This window comes from Paramisgurnus dabryanus, chromosome 23 (assembly GCF_030506205.2).
Source record: "Paramisgurnus dabryanus chromosome 23, PD_genome_1.1, whole genome shotgun sequence".
Taxonomy (NCBI): Eukaryota; Metazoa; Chordata; class Actinopteri; order Cypriniformes; family Cobitidae; genus Paramisgurnus; species Paramisgurnus dabryanus.
The window spans coordinates 20,815,057-20,838,462 of record NC_133359.1 but is presented as its reverse complement, the minus strand read 5'-3'; the positions used below and the strand labels follow the sequence as shown (position 1 = coordinate 20,838,462).

The window sequence follows — 23,406 nt, the reverse complement described above, 5'->3', positions numbered from 1 at the left end:
TTTGTTGCTTTTGTTTTGTTTTGTTTGTACAATTTTGAAGAAATCTTCCCACATGCACGCTTGTGTATTTTCTGCATATACTTGCTACGTAGTGACACATCGCTCTGGTGATGCCAAATGATGTTTGTTCTCACAAAGGTGTATAAGATTTGATATCTACTGCAAAAGACAAGATTATCAATGATTGTGTATATAAAGGTATCATATGCTTGTAATAATCCTTTAAACTTTTTGTATTTCTGCTGTTAACAGAACTGTTTGTTAAAGTCAACCTGCACTACAACAAAACCTCCATACAAAGAATAAAATAATCTTATAAAGTCATGAAATTCAGTGCCTACATCATCCTGCAGGTAAAGGATCCATACAAACATCTATTGATTTCTATATTGGTTTCTGCATGTTGATCTGTCTGTCTGTCCATCCATCCATCACTTTCTATAAAATCTGTATGTCTGTCTATAACTATCCATCCATCACTTTTTTATAATATATGTCTGCCTGTCTGTTGGCGGTTGGTTCATCCATCCATCCATCCATCCATCTATTTCTATAATGTCTGTCTGCATGTCTATTGGTCTGTCTGTCTATCTATCTATCCATCCTTCCACCTGTCACTTTCTATAACGTCTGTCTGCCTGTTGATCTGTCTGTATGTCCGTCCATCCATCCATCAGCTATCTATCACTTTCTATAATATCTATATGTCTGTCTGTCTATCCATCAAAGTCATCAATCTATCACTTTCTGTAATGTCTATCTGTATCCATCCATCCATTCATCGCTTTCAAAAAAATCTGTCCATCTTGTCTGTCCATCCATCAGCTATCTATCTTTTTTATCATATCTATTTGTCTGTCTATCTATTCATCCATCTATCACTTTCTATAATGTTTATCTGTCTGTCTATCCCTTAATCTATTCAAATAATCCATCACTTTCTATAATATCTATTTATCCATCCATCCATTCATCCATCCATCTTTCAAATCATCAATCTATCACTTTCTATAATATCTGTCTGTCTGTCTATCTATTCAAATCATCAATCTATCACTTTCTATAATATCTGTCTGTCTGTCTGTCTGTCTGTCTATCTATTCAAATCATCAATCTATCACTTTCTATAATATCTGTCTGTTTATTCATCTATTCAAATCATCAATCTATCACTTTCTAAAATGTTTGTCTGTCTGTCTGTTTATCCATTCATCTATTCAAATAATCTATCCATCACTTTCTATAATATCTGTCTGTCTCTCTGTCTGTCTGTCTGTCTGTCTGTCTATCCATTCATCTATTCAAATAATCCATCACTTTTTATAATATCTATTTATCCATCCATCCATCCATCCATCTATTCAAATCATCAATCTATCACTTTCTATAATGTTTATCTGTCTGTCTGTCTGTCTATCCATTCATCTATTCAAATCATCACTCTGTCTGTCTGTCTGTCTGTCTGTCTGTCTATCCATCCATCCATCCATTCATCTATTCAAATAAGCCATCACTTTTTATAATATCTATTTATCCATCCATCCCTCCATCCATCCATCCATCCATCCATTCATCCATCTATCTTTCAAATCATCAATCTATCACTTTCTATAATATCTGTCTGTCTGTCTGTCTGTCTGTCTATCTATTCAAATCATCAATCTATCACTTTCTATAATGTTTATCTGTCTGTCTGTCTGTCTGTCTGTCTGTCTATCCATCTATCCATTCATCTATTCAAATAATCCATCACTTTTTATAATATCTATTTATCCATCCATCCATCCATCCATCCATCTATTCAAATCATCAATCTATCACTTTCTATAATGTTTATCTGTCTGTCTGTCTGTCTATCCATTCATCTATTCAAATCATCACTCTGTCTGTCTGTCTGTCTGTCTGTCTGTCTGTCTGTCTATCCATCCATCCATCCATTCATCTATTCAAATAAGCCATCACTTTTTATAATATCTATTTATCCATCCATCCCTCCATCCATCCATCCATCCATTCATCCATCTATCTTTCAAATCATCAATCTATCACTTTCTATAATATCTGTCTGTCTGTCTATCTATTCAAATCATCAATCTATCACTTTCTATAATGTTTATCTGTCTGTCTGTCTGTCTATCCATCTATCCATTCATCTATTCAAATAATCCATCACTTTTTATAATATCTATTTATCCATCCATCCCTCCATCCATCCATCCATCCATTCATCCATCTATCTTTCAAATCATCAATCTATCACTTTCTATAATATCTGTCTGTTTATTCATCTATTCAAATCATCAATCTATCACTTTCTAAAATGTTTGTCTGTCTGTCTGTTTATCCATTCATCTATTCAAATAATCTATCCAACTCTATCCATCCATCCATCTATTCAAATCATCAATCTATCACTCTATCTATCTGTCTGTCTGTCCATCTGTCCATCTATTCAAATCATCAGTCTATCACTCTCTCTGTCTGTCTGTCTGTCTGTCTGTCTATCTATCCATCCATCTATTCATCTATTCAAATCATCACTCTATCACTCTGTCTGTCTGTCTGTCTGTCTGTCTGTCTGTCTGTCTGTCTGTCTATCTATCTATCTATCTATCTATCTATTTATCTATCCATTAATTTGTCTATTGAAATCATCAGTCTATCACTTTCAATAATATCTGTCTGTCTGTCTGTCTGTCTGTCTGTCTGTCTATCCATTCATCTATTCAAATAATCAATCCAACTCTATCCATCCATCCATCCATCCATCAATCTATTCAAATCATCAATCTATCGCTCTATCTATCTGTCTGTCTGTCCGTCTTTCCATCTATTCAAATCATCAATCTATCACTCTGTCTGTCTGTCTGTCTATCTATCTATCCATCCATCCATCTATCCATCTATTCAAATCATCAACCTATCACTCTGTCTGTCTGTCTGTCTGTCTATCTATCTATCCATTAATTTGTCTATTGAAATCATCAGTCTATCACTTTCTATAATATCTATCTGTCTAACAATCCATCCATCCATCTATTGCTTTCTATCATATTTGTCTTTCTGTCTGTCTGTCTGTCTGTCTGTCCATCTATCAATCTATCCATCTGTTTCTATAATGTCTGTCTGCATGTCTATTGGTGTGTCTGTCTATCCATCTATCTGTCACTTTCTATAACGTCTGAATGCCTGTTGATCTGACTGTCTGTCTATCCATTTGTCTTTTCATATCATCAATCTATCACTTTCTATCACTTCTATAATATCTATCTATCCGTCCGTCCTTCCATCCATCTATCACTTTGAAATAATCTGTTTGTCCATCCATCCGTCCATCCATCACTTTCTGTAATGTCTGTCGCTATCTGTTCATCCATCTGTCTGTCCGTCCATCCATCTATTAGAATACTAAAACAACTATTCAGTATCAGTTGTTGAAATAATTGTAATATGAAAGCAATGATGATAATATATTAAAACATTCCCAGGGCTAAAAGCACTAAATCGAAACCTATCACAGAAGTTCTAATAAATTTAATGGTTATAATGAAAATTGTGTTGGTTTTAATTGAAACTATAATGGTTTCTTAATGCTGATGCTTATTGTTTTTTGTACTGGACACCATTAGAATCTGTAGGCTATGTTTTTATCAGCTAAATATAGTTTCCTGCGACACAAAGCGTATCTTCCTCCAGGGGGCACATGGAGGCTCAAAAGGCAAACCCTGCATTGATCTATTGATCCTGCATAAGAGGGGTCTCTAAGCTCCGCCCATTAAGTAACTCAGTTTCATGTTAAACGTTAATTTACTATAATGTTTATTTAGACTGACGAGGCGTCAGTGAGTGAGTTAGATGAGGAGACCAGAGGAAGGGTTAAAGTTCAAGGACACAAAATAATTTCACAAAGCTAATAAATAGCTATCCTGTTGTTGTGTGTGTCTTTTTGGATCAGTGTGTTTCAAAATCCCAGAGATCTTCATCATGGCAGACAGAGAAAAAGCGACGGATCAGATGAAACTGTGGAAGGAGGGTCGCGGCTCTCAGGTTTAATGCACAATTTATATATTTTATGATATTTAATATGAATTTTGTGTGGGTTTTGTCCTGCTTTTGTTTAAAACACGCGCTTTGAGAAATTGTGCCAAAGGTTGCATAATCTTCACAATCTTCATCAAAGTGATTTAATTCTTGAAACAGAAGTAACATTTTGATGTATTTTTCTTAACTGCAGTGACATGTTGTGCAAAACCTCACAGCAGGTAAACATGGTGTCACATTTATAATAAGTTACGCCTTAATGCATCAAAGATTTGTTTATATTTTAGTCCGATAATCTAAAAATAAAATAATATATTTATCCTGTTTGAACACGCGATGTTGTTTTATTTCTGTGTATTTAGTGTTGTGTTCAACTGTGGATGCTTTGAGTAAGAAAAACGCAAAGTTAGGAAGCGATTATGTTTAAACAAAATTATGTTTTGTTTAATTTCTGTTCTACACGGAACAAAGTTATTGCCCTTCCCCTCAACCCACTCCTCTCCTATCGTGATTGGTCATTGATATGACTGACACCGCGCTCAACCAATCATTTTCCTAAAGTTCCCCTTGACGTAGTTTAATGCTGCGTTGCAGGCAACCTGTAACCCGTAACTCACGACTTCAAAACCACGACTCACGACTCTGAACTGGGAGTACATCGATATAGTACGAGTTCACGGGTGGGAAGTCACGGGTTTGACTGCCGTTTCAGTGCACTTTCACTGGTAGAAGAATGCAAAAACACGAGTTACAGGCTGCCTGGAACGCATAAGGTCGTGAGTCGTGGTTTTGAAGTCGTAACTCAGGGGTTTAAAAACCTGCCTGGAACGCAGCATAACATTCCCTCCTTAGTAAAATCAAGCAGATTTGGGCATTTTTGCCTTTGTTTAAAGACTAGTTCACCTAAACATCTATTGATATTTAATCATATAACAAGATTACTATCTGTCGTGGTTATTTTTATTCACCATTCCAGAATATTAAAATATTTGTTTTACTGTTACAGTTTTAAAAGAAAAATTACTTAGATAAGTTTAATTATAGTAAATGTGTACTAATCAAGTCATTTTCAGATTAATTATCAATTGTATTACAATAGTGTTACTGAAATACCATATTCAATTTTTGGTTAATTAGTTAACAGTAGTTAATTTTTGTTTTTATTAGATCATGCATTTTATGCTTTGGCTGGATAATAAATTTGCATTAAATGTTTTAATGCTTTAATTCAACTCACACTGTCATGTTTTGGTTTTATCTCAGCGGCCGGACGTCCTGACCACTGGTGCTGGTGTCCCGATCGGTGACAAATTAAATTTGATGACAGCCGGTCCACGTGGACCCCTGCTGGTGCAGGACGTGGTGTTCACTGATGAGATGGCACACTTTGACCGAGAGCGAATCCCAGAGAGAGTCGTGCATGCTAAAGGAGCAGGCCAGTACATGCGATTTTAGTCTTTTTTACACCACTTTCGGGCCCAACAAGGTGCTAAATTGTTTATTATTATTGAAATATCATTTAATAATTAGATTAATTTAGATATAAGTCAGTCAAGACTGATTTAAGTTTTATAAACCTGACAAAATCATTTTAAACACATCACTTACACCATAACAGTTGTTGATTCATTTAATGAGTCGTCTTAACTGCTTTAGTGAGTCGACTGATTGATTCAGTTCATGATTCTGGATTGAATCACTCAATAGCATCACATAAAAATGGCAAACTTCATAATCTGTTATTATATATAAATATATCCTTATGTTATTCACAGGAGCGTTTGGTTATTTTGAAGTGACCCATGACATCACCCGATATTGCAAAGCCAAAGTGTTTGAGCATGTGGGAAAGACGACACCCATCGCTGTGCGCTGTTCCACCGTGGGTGCGTATCTGTGTGATATTGTGAAGAGAAATGTCACATTTTGGGGTTTTGTTTTTGTAAAAGTCAAACCTGACCTTAATCAATATCATTATGTCGTAACACAAGTCATGACACTCGGGTCTCTGACATTGAGCCGAACGGTGTTGTAAGAGGGTCAAGAGCTCACGGTCAAACTACAGGAAAACATCTCACCTTTACATACTTACCTAAACGTAATAAAACTTCATTGATTTCCCTTTTAATATTGTGTGTGTTTGTGTAGCTGGTGAAGCTGGGTCTGCAGATACCGTGAGAGATCCTCGAGGATTTGCTGTCAAGTTTTACACGGATGAGGGAAACTGGGACCTTGTAGGAAACAACACTCCCGTCTTCTTTATCAAAGATGCCATGTTGGTGAGAGACACAAAACACACATGCATTTATTGTAAAGTGATTTATAGTGTGATGGCAAGTGTAAAACGTGTGTGTTTTTGTAGTTCCCGTCCTTCGTCCATACTCAGAAGCGTAATCCGCAGACTCACCTGAAGGACGCAGATATGGTTTTTGATTTCTTGAGCCTACGACCAGAATCTTTACATCAGGTACACCTGAAACCTGTCACTTTTTGTGTCACACATCTGAAAATCATTTTTCACAGTGCATCTGGTTCATGTTGTTATATGTATGTGCAGGTGTCTTTCCTGTTCAGTGATCGGGGAATCCCAGACGGCCACCGTCATATGAACGGATACGGATCACACACTTTCAAACTCGTCAACGCTGAGGGGAAACCTGTTTACTGCAAATTTCACTACAAGGTAACTATTGCGTACACGTGTATATGTTTGTAAAATCGTTCACTGCTTCAATATGTCAAGTCTCTTTTTTCATTTTAGACTAATCAGGGCATTAAGAATTTGCTGGTTGAAAAGGCGGCACAGTTGGCATCTACTGATCCAGATTATGGAATTAGAGATCTCTACAACGCCATTGCAGATGGAAACTTCCCATCCTGGACCTTCTACATCCAGGTCATGACCTTTAAGCAGGCCGAGAACTGGAAATGGAATCCGTTTGATTTGACAAAGGTAGCAGGATTGTGTCTGACTCTGCTGGCCTGTGAAGATAAACTATGATAAATACAAAATGTGCACAATATGAATAAAACTGAGTGATGATCCAGTAAGGATTTACTATGAATAATTGTGTTTTTCAGGTCTGGTCTCATAAAGATTTCCCTCTGATTCCTGTGGGCCGCTTCGTGTTGAACCGAAACCCTGTGAATTATTTTACAGAGGTTGAGCAGCTCGCCTTTGATCCCAGTAACATGCCGCCCGGCATTGAACCAAGCCCAGATAAGATGCTGCAGGTACACTTTTAAAATGAGCTAATGACTGGATGAAGATATAACAGAATGACTAGTATTACTTTATTTAGTAATTATAACCCATGTTTTCTGCTCCAGGGGCGTCTTTTCTCTTACCCAGATACACATCGCCATCGGCTCGGTCCGAATTACCTCCAGTTACCTGTTAACTGCCCCTTCCGCACCCGTGTTGCAAACTACCAGAGAGACGGCCCAATGTGTCTGAATGACAACCAGGGTGAGTGACTCGCAATACAGGAAAATAATCCAACATTTGTGCATTTTTGGTTATGTAAAAGAGTGGTCTTACTAAAATTACTATGTGTTTAGTGAATTCGTCTTAGTGTGATTAAGCCCCAAGCTTTTCACTATATTGAAATGTAAACAGTTCATTGTTTGTCCTCTAGGGGGAGCTCCTAACTACTACCCCAACAGCTTCAGTGCCCCAGAGCACCAGGCACACTTCAAGGAGTCAAAATTTGGAGTGTCCCCTGATGTGGGCAGATACAACAGCGCAGATGATGATAATGTGACTCAGGTTTGTGTGTGTGTGTGTGTGTACATGAAGACATCAATATGTTTATAATCACATCTTATTTTTTTTTTTTACCCCGCTCTGATCTGTTTCGCAGGTGCGTACGTTCTTCACTCAGGTGCTGAAGGAAGATGAACGAGAGCGTCTGTGTCAAAACATGGCCGGCCACCTGAAAGACGCTCAGCTGTTTATTCAGAAACGCATGGTAAAGATCTTCATTATTATCTTTATCAGACTAATCTTTGGGACTGATTTATGGCCTAAAGTATTTTAATCTTAAAAAGTCATCAGTGTCCTAGTGCTATTGGACTGAATCTGAAAGTGCTTGTCAGCCAATCAAATTTGAGCACTGAAGCAGGGCCATTGTATAATGTATGTTACATATATGTGCAGGTTCAAAACCTGATGGCCATTCATTCAGATTATGGGACTCGTGTTCAGAAACTCCTGGATAAATACAACGCCGAGGGGAAGAAGGTACACAAACACATGCACTTACACTGATACACACACACACACACACACACACACACACGTAATAATAGTAATAATATTAATAATAATAATAATTCTGATTCTCTTTTCCTGCAGAACACAGTTCATGTTTATATGAATGGTGGGGCTTCTTCTGTGGCTGCTACTTCCAAAATGTGAATCAAAAGAGCACAGACCTACACCAAACAAAGATACACAATCAATTGTACTAACACACACTCACATATTTAACCCAAAACATATACACTCTATATTTTTTGTCAATGAGAGATATTTGTGTTTAATTAATTCCTTTTGTAATGTAGAAGTGCAGGTTTCATATGTTATGTGGCCAAATCACAATATAAGTGTCATGTATAAATGTAACACTAATTTGACAATGCAGCACAATTTACTAACCCATAAAGAGGCCTTTAATACACATGAGGACACTGTTCTGAAAAAAAAAAATTTTTTGAGTCAACAAATATTTTTAAGTCAAATCAACAGTTAATGCAACCAGGTAATGTAGTGGTAAAAATATTAACTTAATTCTCATAAGAAAAACTCTAAAGACGGGTTCCTGGGGCCAAACAAAAAATGTCTTTATTCGCTCAACAATCAAACACATTAACAGGTGTTCCTCCAGCATCCGACTCCTTTCACTTAACATCAAAGCACTTCTTATCTGAGATGACATGCACACTTTTGTTTTATGATTTCTTTGTCCTCAACCTACCAACCTAAAATGTGAAATAGCCAAACAAGCTTAATGCGGTTTAGTATAAATTCTGTGTCAGCCTTTCGATATTCTAATGCAGTTTATGGCTGTATAAGTGAAATTTATTGTCCGTCCCGTTTGTTTAACTGGACCTAATCGGTTCTCAGTATATGAATGTGAATTTTTGTCATTTTATTAATCAATAATAAATTTGAATACCTCATCTTTGAACAAGTGTGCATTCATTTTAAATCCTATTAAATTTTTTTGAAGTATTGTTTATGTTCTCTTTATACTTGCTACCTAGTGACTAACAATACCTCAGTAATGCCATATTTGAGATTTAGGATTAGATTATCTGTGAATATCATGCAGGTGGTTATATTTGAATGTTTCTTATTTTGTCTTTTTGGAAACTAGATAACTCTTGGTTAAGTTTGCATGGGCAAAAGCAGCTTGGACACAATGTGAACCCCACAGTCTAAAATTGTCACATCATTTTCATATCCCTCTTTATTTTGGCCTAAATGTGTTTGATATTTTGCTTATTTTCAAAGACTGATATAAAAAGATTAGAGAATATCAAATCAGTTTTGTGATATGTTTTTGTATAAAGTTTTATATGCAGGTATATGAGACCCGATATCTCTGGGTAGAAGTTTGAAGAGAGTCGTCTTAGAAATGGTAACATATTAAAGGCCGTACCCTGCCCTGATCTCTCTAGCAACAACCACATAATGAATGATCTCTCTCTCTCTCTCTCTCTCTCTCTCTCTCTCTCTCTCTCTCTCTCTCTCTCTCTCTCTCTCTCTCTCTCTCTCTCTCTCTCTCTCTCTCTCTCTCTCTCTCTCTCTCTCTCTCTCTCTAGCGCGCTCGCGCTCGCTCACTCCACCCCTCTTCAGTGTTGTATAAGTACAGTTGTCATCTTTCTCCTCATAATTTCTCTTCAGATTCCTCCACAGGATTTGACTCCTGATCTCTGAGGATGGATAACGCCACATACAGCTACGTGAATGACTGCACTCCGCTCACTAACTGTAAGGCTGGCCGTAAGGTGGGGGGCTCAACCGTGGTCAACATGGGCCATGCAGGCAAGAAACCCCCAAACGATTATCTGATCTGGTCTCTCTGTAACACTCTCTATGTCAACTTCTGCTGCCTGGGGTTCATGGCTCTCATCTACTCCATCAAGGTGAGATTCAGTGTCCTACATCAGGTGTCTGTCTTAATTTTAGTATTACTTTGTAGTAAAAGAGTTCTTACACTAAAATAGTAGAAGTTTGTTACCTGGTTGGCTTAAAATGTTGAGTTCATTCAACTTAGAAAATATTAGTTGACTCAAAAAAGAAATGTACAAATGTTAGCTTACTTTTTTAAGTTGAAACAACTTAATCACCTTTGTGGACATCACATTTTGTTTGTTGTATGCACAAACGTGGACAATTGAAAAATGTTTGGTTATTATATTTATTGGTTCTTCCTAACCCCAAAATAGCTGGAAGACATCTGAAAAAAAAAGACAAACCAAAGCTCGGGCTCAGGAGGTTAAAACAAAATTATAGACTTGACCTACACAAACAAAATTAAGGCAGCAAAGAATTTTTTACAGTATAATTAACTCAGATTTGCAAGTCAATTAAACTTACTATTATTTATCTTAACCAGAGATGAGTTGTTATAACTTAAAAAATATAGTTGAAAAAAGTCAAGTTTATTTTGTAGCAACTCATCTCTTGACAAGATAAATGATAGTAAGTTGATATGACTTGTAAATCTGAGTTGATTCAACAAAAAATATTAAGGTAGCAAAGATTTTTTTACAGTGCAGCCTACACATGTCAAAATTTATGTTTTATTGATACATAGATAATGTGAGTTTCTCACTTCTTGTATCATGAATAAACGTCGCAAAAAAACGAATAAAAATCCTTGTGCAATGTTTTAAATTTTCAATAAAGATCTGTTTGTTCTTTAGTTTACAAACACGTGGCAATTCACAATTCTCAAGCAATGCAATACAAGAACCATTTTCAGTTCCCTTAAGAACCTTAACTTTTTATAGCCTGTAGAACCGTATTCACCACATTGTAAAAAAACTGTTGTTTCATTTGATTTAAACATTCTTGTTAATTTAACTTAAAAATATTAGTATATAATATAATTATAATATTAAAATATTACACAACAATTTTTTCATAACTCAACTAATATTTTTACTCTGAATGATCTTAAAATTTTAAGGCAACCAGGTAACTTCCTGGTTTTTTAGTTGAACTAACAAATCCTTTTTTTTTAATGTACAGATAACCTTTTGTGCACTTTTTCATTTTACCTTTTTATCTTTAAAGAACACTACAGGCAAATCTAGAACTCCAAATGGTAAAAATACACTCTTGAAAATATTGATGCTACACCATAGAAGAACCATTTCGAGTTGAATGGCTCCATAAAGATTCTTTAACATTCAAAGAACCTTTCTGTTTCACAAAAAGTCCTTTTACACTGTAAACAAATTTGGTTCAACTTAAAAAAGTAGTCTAAATTACTTGGTTGTCTTAAAATTTTAGTTAAAGGGATACTCCAGCCAAAAATATCAAAATCACCCTCAAGCAATCCGAGATACACCTGTCCATCATCTTTCAGACGAACACATTTGGAGTTATTTTAGTAATATCCTTGCTCTTCCACGCTCTATAACGTTAGAAAACAGGGATCATGGAACAACCTCTGACTTTAAACCCCCCAAAAAGTGCATTCATCCTTCACAAAAGTTAATCCAAACCGGCTCCAAGGGGTTAATAAAGGTCTTCTGAGGGTAATCGATGTGATTTTGTAAAAAAATTCATATTTCAAACTTTATAAATTATAATAACTAGTTTCCATTAACTGGACCACCTTGGACTTGGACATGTGAAAATGTTTTGAGTTATTTGTTGAACTGAAGGTGTCAAAAGAGCTGTTCCCTATTTTTTTTCTAGTGTGTACTGAAACAAAAATGTGCAAGACTCACATTGACATTCTTTGTGTGTTTAGGCCCGAGATCAGAAAACCCTGGGCGACATGCGGGCAGCGCAGGAATGCTCAGACAAGGCGAAGTGGTACAACATTTTGGCATCGGGCTGGAATCTCCTGATTCCTCTGTTGTTTCTGGGTATGCTGGTCCTGCTCATTGTTCATCTGGGCAGCTCACAGGGATCGTTTGATTTCTTCGGTGAAGATGGATTTCAGAGCTTCATGAACCTGTTCAGCAGGTAGACAGATGACACAAGGAATCACAAGATAAAAACTCAACCTTCAGGACTGTAAACTCCTACACCTCTCTGACAACGTCTTGGTTTCTTTTGCTATATCGTGAATTATTATTATTATTATTAATAAGATTATTTTATTCATTATTAATGTCAGTATACTATATGTTAACTGATATCTATTTTATGTTTCTATTTTATACAGCAAATTGGTATAACAGTATTTAATAAAATATTTAATGTCCTCCATATTTTTTTCTTTTGCACGTGTTTCTTTGCACGGATTTCATCTGGGCAGATTTCTGTCACTTTTGTCTAAAAAAAAAACATTAAATGAGTAACGTTAAATTTACAAACAAAATGTATTTTTAATTATTTTCTCTGACTTGAATGAGTTTTGTGAAACACTTGCATGTTAAAAAATGTACTTGAAAATAAAACCACAGACATTTCAACCTTAAATGCAATGCTTGACATATCCATAACCACATCACATAAATCAAAGCCATAACTTATGCTAGCTTTATCTCAATGGTAGAAAACACAGGTTAACAGGTTAAGTTCTGTGTTATCCAGCTGTATGTTTTTCATGAGGTTTGTGTTTCTTATGTTTTAAAGACAGAGCGAGTGCTGTGGTTTAGGTCTCATATGTCTCTGTATGGTCTGTAATGTTCAGCCGTGTGGCCTGTGCTTACAGCGGTGACTCCTCCCAGCCGTGTGGGTATTTTTACCATTTAAATGACAGAGTTTTGTGCCAGCCTTCACTCCCCTTCTATTTAAGTCAATATGAGAAGTGGACACAGATGTGCAGAGACTCGATTAAAGAGTAAAACACACACATATAAATAAACAAACTCTCTCATGTGGACCTGTTGTATGTGAGACGTGCTCCTGTAACTTAACTGGAAAAGCGTGGCGCTGGCAACCGTAAGGTTGTGGGTTTAGTTCCCAGAAAACACACAGAAAAATGTATAACCTGTATGTAGTGTAGACATATGGTATTTAATCCATTAAAGCAGAAGACATGTATACATTGTATAAGGCATAAGAAAGTATCTGTGTTTGTTAACAAACATAATTCTTATTATTTTTGATGTTTTTAAAAGGGAAATTAATATAATTAAACAAGTAATACAATGTAAAAAAAAGGAGCATTTTTGTGAGATCAACATATATTTTTGTTACTTTAACCTAACAAATTGAATAAAACAATTTACAAGTTATAGGTCAAAATTTAAAATTGTAGGTTGAATTGACTTGCAAAACCAAATTGTTTTAACTTCATGTTGCAATTTTTTAAGAGTGTAAATATAGAAATGTATGATTATACAAGGTTTTACCCTTAAAAAGGGAATGTGAAAAGCAAGCTGGTTGTTTTTGGACTAACATTAGAAAGATTTAAGGAGGAACATAGAGATAAGAGTAAAAAAGCCATTAAACATGAGCTGAAGGAGAGAAAACTGGGGATGAATTTGGAGAGATAAATATTATTAGACTGTATAAAATAGGGTAAAGATGCTCTGCGGACTAACTTAACTTTACTACTTTTAATAAAACCAATATCTTAACACTTACATTATTTTTACTCCTTGTGACCCATGTGAAAACCTAGCTGAAGTTATTTTCTCGTTATTTACTGTTTTTTCTTTTTACATAAAATCATAGTGTGAAAATATATCTTGATATTTTTAATAATGACAGAGTAAAGTCAAATCAATGATTAAAATCAATATGTGGCCATGGACAACAAAACTAGTCATAAGTAGCATGCACTGTAAAAAAAAAAACTTTTTCCACTTAAATTTATAAGTTTAATCAATAGGATTCAAGACATTTCAAATTTCTTGATAAGTGATGAATTAATGTAACTTAATAGATCAAGTTGAATTTGCTTTGGTTATGTCAACTTTATTTTGGAAGTTACAGCAACTCTTACCTATGTGACTTGTAAATCCAAGTTAATTAAACTTTTTTACAGTACAGGTATTTGTATCAATAGTCAAAACATGAAAAAATGTATTGCCTAAAATCATTAGGATATTAAGTAAATATCATGTTCCATGAAAATATATAGTAAATTTCCTACAGTAAATATAAAACATTTATTATAAGTAATATGTGTTGCTAAGGACTTGGACCACTATTTTCTCAATATTTTGATTTTTTACCCTTAGATTACACATTTTCAAATTTGTATCTCGGCTAAATATTTTCCTACAAACCTCATTTGTTATTTATTCAGCTTTCAGATGTGGAAAATCTAAATAAAAATTCACCCTTATAACTGTTTTGTCATCCAGGGTTATTTTTAGACTTTTCACTCAGGTCTTCTTTAACAAAAGTTGCATCAAATTGACAAAATCCTAAAAAGCTAAAAGTTATTGAATATAATTCCCATCTCTGGGCATTGCAAACTCTAAGAAGTTGACTGAACTCATTTTAATGAGCAAACTCATTGCTCCAATTAAATTAAGTAATGGGTCTCTCAAAAAGTATTTGTTTAAGTTCACTTAACTTGGTGGCCACATAGACTGAACTTAAAATTTTAAGTTGACCACATTTGGAGTTTGTACAGTGCACTTCAAAAATTAAGTTCACTTGGTGTTCATAAAGACTGAACTTAAATTGTCATTTAACTTTATTGACTCGTACAAATGATTCAGGACTGACTATATGTCAATCAATGAATGAACTTAATTCTCCACAGAAGCACACAACAAACTGCACTGTTCAGGTGGAGAGAAATACAATGAGTTAAATGTGGTGCATTGATTTTCAACCGATAATCTTAACTGATAATCTTAAATTAATTGCACTTGATTTTTATGGTTTATGTAAGTTAATAAGTTGAATGAACAAAGATAGTTAAGTTATGGATCCAAAATGCAAATTTAAGTCACGATTGCTTGATTTTTTAGTACAAACAGCATTAGGGCTTTCATTCTTAAATCTCTCAGGCTTGTGATGCATCTGTCAAATGGATTACAATATACAAATACAGAACATGATATTTTGCTTAATGCTATACACAGATTTAAAAATAAACATGCTTTATGATGCTATAGAAACATGTTTGGTTGTACACTGTATAAAAACGTATATGCATTTTGTCAAATATAATTTTTGGTTACTTTATTAAAAAAAAGTTTTAAAATAAAATTTAACTTGTTTTTTTAAGTTATGTCAGCTTATAACAGGTCAACTTTATACTGATTGAAATAAAACACTACTGTATCAGTAATGAGAATATTTTAATACAAGTGTAAATATTTATTATAGTGAAAACTCCTTAGGATTCAGGCCTGTAACTGTGGAAAGTCTTCACATTCTTATAAATATATCTTAAGGCAAGATTCAGGTGCCAAACATCATTCTTAAATGATTTCATTGTCTTTGTAGCTTGTCCTTTATTTCATTAATTTACAGCCTTCTTCTATTAGGGAAAGTTGATGCAAGGTCTAAATGTAATTAAACATTTTAGTCATGAGTAATAACAATATACTTAATTTAATAAGGGAATATACATTTTAATGCAGACAGAGCATGGCAACATGCATAAAGATTAACCAAATGTGAGGCCTACAGAATTTCTTATAGTCTTTTTGAGTGCATTACTATTCTACAAACATACTTTATGGGGCGGTTTCCCGGACAGGGTTTAGGCTAATCAAGGACAAGGCCTTATTTATATTAGGTCTTTTAAGATGTTTTTACAAACATACCTCACAAAAAACACTATCGATGTACATCATGAGACAAAACAGTGTCACCAATATATGTCAAAATAAATCAGGACAAGGTGTTTTTAAATTAAAGCAGCTCAAACTTAAACCCTGTCCGGGAAACCGCCCACATGTAAAGAAAATATACCACTCAAACTTCTGTTTTCAGCTGAGATTAACCACTACAACGTTTCAGCATGTAAGCACGAGCCATGTATCCTAAAACAGATTTATTTGGATCGAGTGATTGTACGTTTCTCTCTGACTGTGATTTCATTGCAGTTTTGCAGGACTTCTGCTTTTAAGGAGGAGGCTGGATGGTTTTTAGCTCCCGTGGTTTGAGCACAACCACAGTAGGGAGGATCACACATATAAACACCCACGATCTTAAATTATCCACTGGAGGAGACGTCTATATGCAGCAGATCTCTGAGTACTGAGGGATAATCGTCCCTTTCCGTCTGCTTTGAGGCTCTCGGCCTGTAATGAAACTCGCTATAGTTTCTGGGTGGCTTGTAAGCTACCACCCAGTTTTAATAATAGGTACAAAGTCAAATATTCGCTATCAGCCGGTTAGATCAAGGTTTAAAACTTTGGTTACTACGGTATGTACGTGGTCCTCAAAGGTACTTCAAAGAATATGATGATGATACTAAGTTTTGCTGTGGGATGCAGTGAGCATCACATTTTAGGTACTAATAACTGCAGTCTCTGTTAGTTACACTTGGGAATTGTTGCCCTCTAGTGTTTAACAACAGAAACAACATCAAAGATGTAAAATGTTTAGAGGCCTCACAGTTTTTTTTTGTGTGTGTAATTAAATTGAATTTACAAGTCATGTCAATGTACTACACGTTGACTACAAGAAAATTAGCTAAATTTGTGACTCTGCTTGTACAAAAGCAAATTAAGTCTACTGTTTTCTACATAAAATCATGCAACAAATTGTAAAGAACATTCTGTAAAAATAAAACCGTGATATATTTAAGACTATTTCCCAATAATCACTCAATCTTATAGGTCACGAAAAAATAAACATGTGTGTTATTTACAGACAGAGTGTTTTCCCACGGAACTGGTCATGCAGTCAGCTGCTAAGTAAATAATTTAATATAAGTGCTGTTTGGTCACATGTTTTAACAGTGTGACATCACAGAGCACATATGAATGAATGTGATGTGCTTGAATGAACGTGTCAGCTGGTACACTACACACTAACTGGCCCCTCCCCCTGATGTTTGTGGTTGGCCAGCTGGTGTCCATGGAGACGCAGCTGCTGAGTGGGTGAGAAAGACCGGAGAACACAGCACACATAAGAAAGATGACATCTGTCCTCAATGATCACAACACATTTAATTTTCATAGTGCCAACAGATCCGCGTGACCCAATGTGTAGAACAAATCTCTATCTGTAATCCTTTGTTAATTTAACCTATGATTGATGTGATCTTTAGTCTTGAACACGACCACAAATGCATAGTTACTATATATATACTTCGTCATTTTAAACAATAATTAAGCATTTAGCTGACTTTAAGGTTTAAAGTATAGCATATGTGCTCGTCAGGATATAACCACACACGCGCGCGCGCTTACCTCCATATTATAGCGTGACTAATTTGAGCTTTTATAATGGTTGATTCTTAAAATAGAAACATTTGGTCTATAAAGATGTAACTGAAGACTATAAAAGACTCTCTGCTGGCTCTGAGTCAGTTATATTGTAGACTATACTTGAAGTGCCTTAATCAAAACCTCAACATTACCCTTTTAACTAGTGTTAAGAACTACTGTTAGTATTCTGAGCTCTGTTTGATGCCTGACAGATGATCTATCTGTCATACAGATGTTAAACGCACACATGAATAGCCTCTTCACCTGTATGCAGCCGCACGCGCCATTCCTGATGGTTCACGCGGGGAGATTCCCGCGGGGAGTCGCGCGCCCTGCGCGGATTGAACCGGGCTGTGGGAGGAGCGCGCGGGACTCATTATCACTTCAAAAAGAGATGGCACGCTCTTCTCCATGGTTTTAATCTCCTCTTTTCATCTTTTCTACTCATTGTTCTTCCTATGGTAGTCCTGAAAACACTAGTTTACCTCCCCTCATTATGCATTGTATTCACTTTTATGGGACCTTTCACCCATAAATAAAAATTCTGTCATCATTTACTCAACCTCATGTTGTTCTAAACCTGTATGGGGTTTTGTATTTTGATGAACACAAAATATATATTTTAAGAAATAATTGTAAGCATACAGCTGCCATAACCATTGACTTCCATAGTAGACATTTTTTTTATGGAAGTATTGTGATAAAGGATGAAGAAGATAATTTGATAAATGATGGTAAGCACACACAATTGACGCATGCTACTTTAGCTTTTTAAAAAAATATGTTAAACAATTTCAACTTCAATTTATAAGTTGTCAACTTTTTTAAACCAACACTTAAAATAGTAGGTTGAATTGACTTGCAAAATCAAGTTGTTTTGTTTTCCTACTATGGAAGTCAATGGTTAAAGTCAGTTGTGTGCTTACCATAATTTATCAAAATATCTTATTTAATGTTCATCAGAAAAATAAATGAATACAGGTTTAAAACAACATGAGGATGAGGAAATTATGGATTTTTATTTTTGGGTGAACCCTTTAAATTATAAACTTGTGCTTCTAAACAACACTCTTTATGAAGAAAAGGCCTATTAATCATCCGTAATTTTTGTCTCAGGGTCCTTTAAGTCTTTATATTTCCCCAGGTTTCCAACATGCTGAAAATGGTGTATACACGATATAAGGACGTAAAAAATATTCCACTAATACTTTAAAAAAAAGTTTTTTGTTAAATCACATGTTATATTATCTCTTGTAAATATCTATATTTACAATCTGAGCTCCAAGACCCTTATGCTAGAGCCAGGTATAGGGTGGTTGTCCCAATGTCTATTTCATAAGACCCCCATACTCATAATTATGACTTTATAACATATAGAAGGCTGATGTTTATATACTAGACGAGAGACAATGAGGCATACGTTTATATACATATTTATTAAATCAACATTTTTACAACGTGGCTCAGGATCATGATTTTTTGGTAGTTTTCAAGTGAGTATGAGAAAAAACGACATATTTGACAACAAAACGGCTGAGGTATGTCTTGTAACGGAAGACTTGTGTGAAAAATAAATAAATAACTTAAACTTTTACAAAAATATATACATACTGAGATATATTCAACATAAATAAATATGTCCTGGCTTTAATTTAAACTCTGGGTGTTAACTCGGTTTACACCCATGCTGCTCCTTTATGAACCGAGAGCAAAAACGGAACAAATAACGTAACAATGCGATTCCAGTATCATATGACGTAATGACATGAGTCAGTAAATTCCAAGGAGGTCCAGACAATGTGACGTCATTTCTTCCGGACTTTTCCCGCCACTAGTGGGTGACGCAGAGGCCGGGGGGCTTTTTCTCTTTACTCGACATTCCTGATTCCCTTTGGCTTCATGCTGCCCGTTTTTCTTCGCTTTCCGTAAAAATCTACAAGAAAACAAGAAGATTTAAAATCATGAACTACACGTGTAATAAAACAAATTCCTGTAGTAAATAATATATCAGTTTGAAGTATGCGTTAACAAATACTACATTACACCACATCTTACTTTGGTTTACTATTGTAAACATAACGTATACTTCAGTACCACAATTTGGACTGATGACGTAATATATGCTCTTTATGTCTTACCTGTAATCCGTAGGTCCGTGAGTCTTTTCGTCTGGGCGTGAGCGGCTGTTTTGCGAGATTTCTTTGGGTTACGTCTGTTTGTCTCGTTCAAAACGTTTACAGATGTAAAACGATCCCCACAATAAGGTGTCAGACCTTCTCTTTTCGGCCTCGCTGGCACGGTGGTCGTGATTTTTTCTCGATAAAACATCGGACAGTCCTCGGCTGGACTCTCCTCCCACTCCAGTTCACCGTACAGCGGCCGCCCTTCACCGAAGTCGAAGTTCCATCTTTGCCGATCATGTTCAGCAATTTCTTTAAGTTTGGATGTCAACTCTCGCCGTAGTTCGTCGTGATCCACGGGTCCAAACAGATCTCGGCAGGCTTTCGTGGGCTTCTGTAACGGGACAGTCTCGGGAGAAATCTCTCTTGTGTTCCGTTCGGACGCGATTTCCCTTGCGCTCAGTCTGGCCATCGCAATGGAGGAAAGCAGGACAGCAGACATCGCTAATTTTGTGAAAATCCAAGCGAAAAAGAAGCCAAAGTGCCAAAATAAATCGGTGTGGACTACGGCACACGTCGTTATAAATTGTAAGTCTCCAGATTTCAACGAGTCAGATTTAAAGTGCTGCGCCTCAGCGGTGTAAAACCACATGCTCCGTTCTCATTGGTCATTACCCTTCTCATTCTGTTGTTAGTCCCGCCTCTGTTCGACTCTGATTCTCCAGACTTGACTCTGTTTTACTGTGATTGGTCAGAGATGATAATATTTGTCTGTGATTGGTTTGTACCTTTTGGCTTAATCGAAGTGTGACTACGTGCTGTACTTTGCCCATCCCACACCCATTTGCGAGTGACTGATATATTTCTCCACTTAGTTAGTAATACTAATCTACGAAAACATTGCATTCAACATTTAATGTGTTGTCTTAAACTAGACACATCTCTGTGTTTTTATACGAACAACACATTTTGTGTTGTTTTAACACATCTTGTGTTGTTCCTTTAATTTATTTGAACACAAAATCAACACTTAATGTGTTGAAATTACACACAACATGTTAAATAGCATAACACAAAACAATATGTTAAAAATTGTGCTGGGCAAAGATTAATCACGATTAATCGCATACAAAATAAAAGTGAGTTTTTGCATAATATATGTGTGTGTGTACTGAGTGTAATTATTATGTATATTTAAACCCACATACAAACATGTATACAATTCAGAAAACACTTTATTAATATATCTTTATATATATATATATATATATATATATATATATATATATATATATATATATATATATATATATATATATATATATATATATATATATATATATATATATATATATTTATGTGTGTGTGTGTGTGTGTTTATACATAATAATTACACAACACACACTATATTATGCAAAAACTCACTTTTATTTTGTATGTGATTAATCGCGATTCATCTTTTCCCAGCACTAGTTAAAAATTAACACATTCTTTCTTAGAGGGATCAAAACCCTGATGGAATCGTTAGTTTTCTTTTTATTATTCATGGTGGTCTATGGCACCCCATAGAAGCATACGTAGGAAAGTTATACAATTTTGCAGACAAATTAAGGTCCAAAAAATTACCACAGCAAATTTGGAGTCTCTATCTCAAACCCGCTACTGCCACCAACCGTCCAAAGTTTCACTTTTTTCAATTTTTTTTTCGTATGAACCCTTGGATCAAGATGATTAGATTGCACCCTGTGACTTCATTTTCTGTAATAATTACTTTCTTAAAATTGGGGTGTAGCATCTAGAGACACTCAGGGCAAGCAATTCACGTCGATTAGCCAATCCTTTTTCGTATAGTGCGTCAACGAATTTTACGTAGAGCTAGAAAAATAACAGATTTGAGGCTTAATCTTCGCCAAACTTGCGTGTATTTACACAACACTTGGTACTTGTAAAGGCAGTCAGGAACTGAGGTTGCTGGGACAATTTCATCATAGCACCACCACCTAGGGGACAGACAAATGTTTAACATGCCTATAACTTTGGCTGTGGTTGGCATACTTTCATGGGACCTGCTTTGCAGGAGTCCTGAATCGTTGCCGAGTACGATGATACCAAACATGTCATGTTTCGCCTAATGTGGTGTTCACACCAACCGTGGTAGGGGCCTAAAATACGCGCTATTCGCACGTAGTTGGACGCTTGAACATTTAGTGTAATCGCTTCATTCACGCTTGAAAGCCGCGTGTGAAATTCTTGTATTCGAGACATTCACCCGGAAATTCGCATCATGGGAGGGGCTTCTGCGACTCCGCTCCCTGTAATCATGTCACTACTAGAGCAAGCCTATTCGCATCTTTGCATTGATTTAACATGTAAATTACTTACCCTTGCCGCCTCTTCCACATCTGGTGTGAATGCCACATTACACTGTAAAAAGTAAAAAGTTAGATCAACTTAAAAAAATGACATCAATTAGTAACACCTAAAAATCTAAGTTCATTCAACTTAAAATTTTACTTTAGTTTCACTTAAGGTTGAATAAACTTAAATTCTTTTGGTGTTACCAATTACCAGAAGTAATTTTTAAGATGAACCAATTTTTTACTTTTTACAGTGAATGGTTAGTCTAGCGCTGCAAAATAGAGCTTAAAATACAATTGCAAATATTTCTGAAAGCACTATTCCAATCGACTCAAAACCACTTTTTTACATATAGTCTACACATAGCTTCTGTATTACATAACAATGAAATGAAATATCAACATTTCCAGCGGAAATGGCCAAAAATGGTCATTGTGTTTTTAGACATATGTTTATTACTCCTCAACGAAATTAGATATTTTAAAGTGAAAAAAAGTGAAGTGAGTATTTGCCAATGTATGGTAACCCATACTTGGAATGTGACCTCTGCATTTAACCCATCCAGTGAATAGTGAACACACGCACTGCAAGTCGTGAACACACAAACACCCGGAGCAGTGGGCAGCTATCCCTGCAGCGCCCGGGGAGCAATTAGGGTTAAGGTGCCTTGCTCAAGGGCACCACAGTCGCAACCCGCCGGTCGTGAGCCTCGAACCGGCAACGCTTGGGTTACAAGCCCGACACTCTAACCACTGGGCTACAACTGCCGACAAATTTTTTTTTTTACCGGAGCCACACAATAAATAAAGATGGTTTGCCTGGACCACAAAACCTTTGATGGCTAGCAAGCCGTATGATCATTCAGCTGTTTCTTCTGAAAACTAAAGTGTATCATCATGAAACTTTCTATATTTAATCACAGTCATGACATGAGGTTACATGCACGTTTCATTATAGTGACACCTAGTGGTCTTGAGATATATATATATCTATATTAGTTTTATATATGTCTATCCAGTTGTGCTATCATGTATTTTTTTGGTAAAGCTGCTTTGCAACAATGCAAAATTATGAGAACAGTAGTGATTTTATTTTGAACTGATATGCCTTATAAAATAAACTAGTTATTTGTATCAATGGATAATGCATTATTTCATTACATTTACCAGTCACAAATGTGTGAAGCCAAATGTGATTAACTCGAAATTAAGCACGAGAACACAAGGTATTTACACTTACGAATATTTTCTTTTCAACTGCATTTGTTTTTCAAAAACATATATTGTTACCTGGTGGCAGGTCAGTTATTGAGTTGTTTAATCAAATGTATAGTTTGCTATAT

The 23,406-nt window shown here is 35.6% G+C and overlaps 3 protein-coding genes across 4 annotated transcripts; 2 read left to right on the top strand and 1 right to left on the bottom strand.

Annotated features, from left to right (window-relative positions):
- Nucleotides 1-22: 22 nt before the first annotated feature.
- On the top strand, nucleotides 23-9,225 carry LOC135787821 (catalase-like). Of its 2 annotated transcripts, XM_065297726.2 has the most exons (15): nucleotides 23-138; nucleotides 253-353; nucleotides 3,956-4,047; nucleotides 5,305-5,476; nucleotides 5,817-5,927; nucleotides 6,190-6,320; nucleotides 6,404-6,508; nucleotides 6,599-6,724; nucleotides 6,803-6,994; nucleotides 7,123-7,275; nucleotides 7,372-7,510; nucleotides 7,680-7,810; nucleotides 7,905-8,012; nucleotides 8,201-8,284; nucleotides 8,399-9,225. In XM_065297726.2, exons 3-15 carry the CDS (start codon nucleotides 3,985-3,987, stop codon nucleotides 8,459-8,461), a joined length of 1,578 nt encoding a protein of 525 aa, XP_065153798.2. In that variant the 5' UTR covers nucleotides 23-138; nucleotides 253-353; nucleotides 3,956-3,984; the 3' UTR covers nucleotides 8,462-9,225. The 2 variants fall into 2 exon arrangements, with proteins under 2 accessions (XP_065153798.2, XP_073669460.1); XM_073813359.1 differs by lacking the exons at nucleotides 23-138; nucleotides 253-353 and having other exon boundaries at nucleotides 3,805-4,047.
- A 139-nt stretch (nucleotides 9,226-9,364) lies between these two features.
- Nucleotides 9,365-13,166, top strand: ifitm5 (interferon induced transmembrane protein 5). The gene is made up of 3 exons (XM_073813360.1): nucleotides 9,365-9,686; nucleotides 9,953-10,194; nucleotides 12,036-13,166. The coding sequence occupies exons 2-3, from the start codon at nucleotides 9,988-9,990 to the stop codon at nucleotides 12,255-12,257; spliced, it is 429 nt and encodes a 142-aa protein (XP_073669461.1). The 5' UTR covers nucleotides 9,365-9,686; nucleotides 9,953-9,987; the 3' UTR covers nucleotides 12,258-13,166.
- Nucleotides 13,167-18,864: 5,698 nt separating this feature from the next.
- On the bottom strand, nucleotides 18,865-20,363 carry cdkn1cb (cyclin dependent kinase inhibitor 1Cb). The gene is made up of 2 exons (XM_065298069.2): nucleotides 19,725-20,363; nucleotides 18,865-19,519 (listed from the first exon to the last, which is right to left on the bottom strand). The coding sequence occupies exons 1-2, from the start codon at nucleotides 20,356-20,358 to the stop codon at nucleotides 19,455-19,457; spliced, it is 699 nt and encodes a 232-aa protein (XP_065154141.2). The 5' UTR covers nucleotides 20,359-20,363; the 3' UTR covers nucleotides 18,865-19,454.
- Between the last annotated feature and the right edge of the window lie 3,043 nt (nucleotides 20,364-23,406).